The sequence below is a fragment of the Myotis lucifugus genome, unplaced genomic scaffold, assembly GCF_000147115.1.
Source record: "Myotis lucifugus unplaced genomic scaffold, Myoluc2.0 scaffold_9481, whole genome shotgun sequence".
Lineage (NCBI taxonomy): Eukaryota > Metazoa > Chordata > Mammalia > Chiroptera > Vespertilionidae > Myotis > Myotis lucifugus.
The window spans coordinates 1-6,300 of NW_005880529.1; the positions used below are offsets into that span (position 1 = coordinate 1).

The following is a 6,300-nucleotide window of genomic DNA, read 5'->3' on the forward strand; positions in this document are numbered from 1 at the left end:
ACAAGTGTTTGTGAAAATTACCTCTCCCTTTCTAGAACATCAAAAACATGATTATTAGTAAGAGACATATGGGGTACAGCTCTGTCTGATTGAGAGCCAGAGGGAGGGAGGAGCAGTCCCGGGAGCGAGAGTGAGCGACCCCGGGAGACAGAGACCAGACAACCGGCGGCGGAGGGCAGGGGAGACCCAGGGGGAACCGGCGGGGGAGAGGCCGTGGGGGAACGGACGGCGGGAGGGAGTCCAGAGGGAGGGGTGGACGCCGCGACGGTCACGAGGACAGGTGTGAAGACGGTGCTCGGGGTGCGCGGGAGGCACGAACAGGCCGAGAAGGACGTGGGAGCCGGGCAGAAGCAGCAGGGCACCCCCGCCCCCGCCCCGACCCCCACACTGCCCGGAAGAGTGGGAGAGGAAGAGAGACTGAGTCTCCGCCTCCATGGCCAGATGTGGAGGAGGGGCCAGCTGTGGGTGCCTGGACCGACGGGCCAGGCCGTCCCTCCCACCTTCGCTGGTCCCGGGATCCAGGTCTGGGGTTCCAGGCCCAACAGAGAACTGAGTCAGCGGGCCTACCCCCGAAACCCCCTGAGACTTGTCTTTAGTCGGTGGAGCCCCGCCCGTTGTCGTGGCAACAGGCCGTTGCCGGGGCAACCAGAGTGACTCCCACCCCGGCCCCAGCGGAGCCAGGCGTTGCTCTGGGCAACTGGGTGCGCTGGTTCCCACGCTCGCCTTCGCCCACTTCCGATTCAGGTCCTGGAAAGGCGCAAAGAGAGGGGACAAGTCAGCGGGATTCCTGCGGGGACCTGGGACCGAGGAGGCGTTCCTTTGGGATGGAACTAAGTCCTGGAACGCACCCCCAGCTCACTCCCTCCTTCTCGGGGAGGCTGAAACTACAACCCCCAACATGCCCTGCGGCGGCGGGCCGACTCCCGTGCGGCCGGTCGCCCAGGGTGCCAATGGGAGTTGTAGTTCTTTGTTGTTCGGAGGACTCAATGGTTGCACGGGTGGGCGTGGGAGGCTAGGGCGCTTGGGTGCCTCCGCAGAAAGGACCGTAGGACCCCGCCGCCATGTTTCCGGAGCCCCCAACCCCGGGTCCTCCAGCTTCAGACACGCCTCCGGACTCAAGTCGCATCAGCCACGGCCCTGGTGAGCCGGATCCGGGGTTGGAGCGGAGGGAAAGTCGGGCCAGGATTTACTGGGGCGGGATTCGGACGGGTGTGCTTGGCGGGTGGCAAATCCGGATGGGATCCTGGTAGGAATCCTGGGCTGGAATCTAAATGAAATGGAAAAAAAACAGGTTTGCTACAAAAAAAATAAAACAAACAAACATACAAACAAAAACACAACAAAAAAAGACAAAACAAAACAAAAATCCTGCACAAGAACTAGACCAAGGGGGCGTGGAATGGAACGGGCTCTTGCATTGGTGAATTAGAGGGTCCACCTGTCCCTTCTTTTATGTTTTCTTTCTTTTTAAAAAATATTTTTATTGATTTCAGAGAGGAAGGGAGAGGGAGAGAGAGATAGAAGCATCAATGATGAGAGAATCATGGATGGGCTGCCTCCTGCACGCCCCCTACTGGGGATCTAGCCCACAACTGGGGCATGTGCCTGACCCAGAATTGAACCCTGACCTCCTGGTTAATAGCTGTTCACGCTCTACCGCTGAGCTGTCCCTTTTCAAAGATAGGGAAATAGGCTCGAGGAGGGGTTCAGGCTTCCAAAAGCAAAGGAGTTGAGCAGAAACATTAGAATGGGGGGTGGAAATGATGGGCAAAAAAAAAAAAAAAAATCAGACAGTGTCAGGCTGGGTTAGGGCATCAAATGGCTGCATAGGTGAGATCACACCGACGTCCCAGGGCCTCAGTGTCTCTGTGTCCTTGTCCTCCGCAGTGCCCCCCTGGGCCCTGGCCACAGTCGTGCTGGTCTCAGGCCTCCTCGTCTTCAGCTGCTGTTTCTGTCTGTACCGGAAGCGCTGTCGGAGGCGGCTGGGCAAGAAGAGCCAGGCGCAAGCCCAGGTCCACCTTCAGGAAGTGAAGGAGCTGGGCCGGAGTTACATAAACAAGGTGTGGCCCTGCCCCTTCCCGCCTCTGCCTACCTTGTTTGCCCATCTCCTGGGTGGATCTAGCCCCAAACCGGACCCAGGGGAACTGGGGATGGGCCGGACCCAGTAGTCACTGGTCGCAAGAACCTTTCGGTTTGGCGGGGAAGTCAGACACTCACATACTCACAATGCAAGGCGGTAGGTGCCCCACCAGAGGTAGCACCAGGCGTATGGAAACACCTCACAGCCTAGAAGGTCCCTGAAGGCTTCCCAGAGGAGGTGACTTCTGTGCTGAGACCAGGGGACCCACAGAGTTAACTGAGAGCAGAGGGAAGGACATTCTAGCCCAAGGAGCATATGCTGGGGCCTGGAATCCAGGTTCTCGGGGGGCATTTGGGGAACAATGAGTCACTTTCACAATGGGCGGAGCGTGTACTGTGCTCTAGAGCAGCGGTTCTCAACCTGTGGGTCGCGACCCCTTTGGGGGTCGAACGACCCTTTCACAGGGGTCGCCTAAGACCATCGGAAAACACATATATAATTACATATTGTTTTTGTGATGAATCACTATGCTTTAATTATGTTCAATTTGTAACAATGAAATTGGGGGGTCACCACAACACGAGGAACTGTATTAAAGGGTTGAGGCATTAGGAAGGTTGAGAACCACTGCTCTAAAGTGAGGCGGCTGGAGAGCCAGCAGTGTCCACGGAAGGAGGGTGATTAGGAGCCATGGGAGCTTTGAGAAGGACAGGGGCAGGGCCAGTTGGATGTTAGGAATCCGTGTGGAGGACAGACATGGGGGATGGAGCCCAGGGAGGAGGAAGGAGCCCTGAGCTGGAAGAAGCGATTGGCGTGGGAAATGCAAGGCTACACGTGCGAGGACTTGAGCATCAGGTCTCTGGATGCAACATGCAATGGTGCTCACCTGGGAGCCAGAGAGCCCTGCGTTTCCAACCAGCTGTGTGGCCTTGGGGAATCCTCTCTCCCTCTCTGAGCCTCAAGTGCATGGTCCATAACTCATATTTCCCCCTCTTCTCTTCTCAAAAGTAGCGGTTACAATTCTTACCCATAGTGATGCCCTTGAGGGTTCTGGCATCCAGTTTCCATCCCTATCCCTTAAGCCAGTGATGGCGAACCTTTTGAGCTCAGCGTGTCAGCATTTTGAAAAACCCTAACTTAACTCTGGTGCCTTGTCACATATAGAAATTTTTTGATCTTTGCAACCATAGTAAAACAAAGACTTATATTTTTGATATTTATTTTATATATTTAAATGCCATTTAACAAAGAAAAATCAACCAAAAAATGAGTGTCATAGGTTCGCCATCACTGCCTTAAGCCAATGACTTCCAGAGACCATTGTGTCAGAATCACCTCCGGTGTCTCTGAAAGGCAAATTCTGGATCTCGCACCAAACCCGCTGAGTCAGAATCTCTGAAGTGAAGGCGCATTCTGCCACCCCAATCAGGGCAATTCTGCTTCACGTTGGATGTTGAAAATGGGTGGCCTGGGTTAAGGAGAAGTCTTCTGACTTTGCTGTTCTAGTTTAGAAGGGCAAATACACAGTAAATACGCCATTTTGCCCCCATAGTTTGCCTTTGTCTAAACAACGTAGCAATTTGCACAACCCCGATACATCCACGTGAAATAAAATCTCCTGTCTCTTCCCTGAAGGCAGGGAAACCCTATTACACTTGTTTTTCTAGGCTACCATGGGTGCCTATTTCACCACTGTCTAGCCCAGTGATGGCGAACCTATGACACGCGTGTCAGAGGTGACACGCGAACTCATTTTTCTGGTTGATTTTTCTTTGTTGAATGGCATTTAAATATATAAAATAAGTATCAAAAATATAAGTCTTTGTTTTACTATGGTTGCAAAGATCAAAAAATTTCTATATGTGACACGGCACCAGAGTTAAGTTAGGGTTTTTCAAAATGCTGACACGCCGAGCTCAAAAGGTTTGCCATCACTGGTCTAGCCCCAACCACAGCAGACATCACTAATCAAACACCAAAAATACACTACACCCCTGTGTTGCTATGGCTATTCCCTCCCCAGTGGCAGACATCACCAATCAAACACCGAAAATACACTACACCCATGTGTTGCTATGGCTATTCCCTCCCCAGTGGCAGACATCACCAATCAAACACTGAAAATACACTACACCCCTGTGTTGCTGTCATTATTCCCTGCCAGTGGCAGACATCACTAATCAAACACCGAAAAAATACACTACACCCATGTGTTGCTATGGCTATTCCCTCCCCAGTGGCAGACATCACCAATCAAACACCAAAAATACACTACACCCATGTGTTGCTATAGCTATTCCCTCCCCAGTGGGAGACATCACTAATCGAACACCGAGGCTGCTTAGTCCCCAAGTGCTCAGGTATAACCTAGAGATGTGTGAGTCTCCCTTGGCTTCTGGGCCTGGAGGATGACACCCTCAGGGGAAGAGTTTACTCGCCCTTGCCCCTGGTTCCCCAAGGTGCAACCGGAAGTGGAGGAGCTGGAGCCGGCACTGTCCGGGCCAGGGCAGCAGGTGGCGGAGAAGCAGGAGCTGGGACGACTGCAGTACTCCCTGGATTACGATTTCCAGAGTGGCCAGGTGGGTGCGGAGGAGGGGGAGGCTTTGGAGAAGAGGGACCCAGGAGGGTGCAGAAGGGCAGCTCAGACCAGGGATCCTCCTCCCTGTACAGCTGCTGGTGGGCATCCTGCAAGCCGAGGGGTTGGCGGCCTTGGATCTGGGCGGTTCTTCGGACCCCTACGTGCGGGTTTACCTGCTGCCAGACAAGCGGAGGCGGCATGAGACCAAGGTGCATCGGCAGACGCTGAACCCACACTTTGGGGAGACCTTCGCCTTCAAGGTGAGCACCAGGCCTCAGGGCCCCACCCTGGGCAGCCTGCCCCCAGTCCCTGGAACATTGGGGACCAACCCCTTCAACTTTTTCTTTCCTTAAAAACATAATTGTTGCCAAAACCGGTTTGGCTCAGTGGATGGAGCGTCGGCCTGCGGACTGAAGGGTCCCAGGTTCGATTCCGGTCAAGGGCATGTACCTGGGTTGCGGGCACATCCCCAGTGGGAGGTGTGCAGGGGGCAGCTGGTCGATGTTTCTCTCTCATCGATGTTTCTGACTCTCTATCTCTCTCCCTTCCTCTCTGTAAAAAATCAATAAAATATATTAAAAAAAAAAACATAATTGTTGCCCTGACCGGCCAGGTTCGATTCCGGTCAAGGGCATGTACCTTGGTTGCGGGCACGTCCCCAGTGGGGGGCGTGCAGGAGGCAGCTGATCGATGTTTCTCTCTCATCCATGTTTCTAACTCTCTCTCCCTCTCCCTTCCTCTCTGTAAAAAAATCAGTAAAATATATATTTTTTAAAAACCCTTAGATACAGCATCAGTAAGCAGGTAAGGTTTTTTTTTTGTTTTTTTTTTAAAAAAACACACAACAAAACAAAACATTTTTATTGATGTCAGAGAGGAAGGGAGAGATAGAAACATCAACGATGAGAGAGAATCATTGATCGGTGCCTCCTGCACGCCCCAAACGGGGAATCGAACCCGAAACCTGGGCGTGTGCCCTGACAGGGAATCGAACCGTGACCTTCTGGTTCATAGGTCGATGCTCCACCACTGAGCCACACTGGCTGCCTCTTTCAGCTTTTTCTGGAGGCAGCCACAGCTCAGCTGGCCGCTAACAACCCTGGAGACTATTCATTCCACTGACCCCTGGGTTGTTCCCATTTGGGTTCCATGGACCCCCCCCTCACCTGTTCCCTGCGCCCCTCCCGCTGCCCCACTTGTCGCTTCCCACCCTGATCTGCCTTCATGCTCTCTCTGATCTCGCCCCCCACCCAGGTCCCCTACGTGGAGCTGGGAGGCAGGGTCCTGGTCATGGCAGTGTACGACTTCGACCGCTTCTCCCGCAACGATGCCATCGGGGAAGTGCGGGTCCCCATGAGCTCCGTGGACTTGGGGAGACCCGTGCTGGCCTGGCGGGAGCTGCAGGCGGCTCCAAAGGAGGAGGTGAGCGCGAGTGGCCACGCCCACCACAGCCCCGGGCCAATCAGATCACAGACCTCCAGGGCCAATCAGATCTCAGACCTCCAGGGCCAATCAGATCTCAGGCCTCTCGGGCCAATCAGATCACAGACCCCCAGGGCCAATCAGATCTCAGGCCTCCAGGGCCAATCAGATCACAGACCTCCAGGGCCAATCAGCTCACAGGCTCCAGACCCAGCTCCAG

At 54.1% G+C, this 6,300-nt stretch overlaps 1 protein-coding gene across 1 annotated transcript; it reads left to right on the forward strand.

The window, feature by feature from the left end:
- Window positions 1–974: 974 nt before the first annotated feature.
- Window positions 975–6,080, forward strand: LOC102436259 (synaptotagmin-5; the record flags this gene model as incomplete). Its single annotated transcript, XM_006109412.3, has 5 exons — window positions 975–1,140; window positions 1,888–2,060; window positions 4,540–4,659; window positions 4,751–4,918; window positions 5,913–6,080. Coding segments are annotated over exons 1-5 (708 nt in total), but the record flags the coding sequence as incomplete, so codon positions are not given.
- Between the last annotated feature and the right edge of the window lie 220 nt (window positions 6,081–6,300).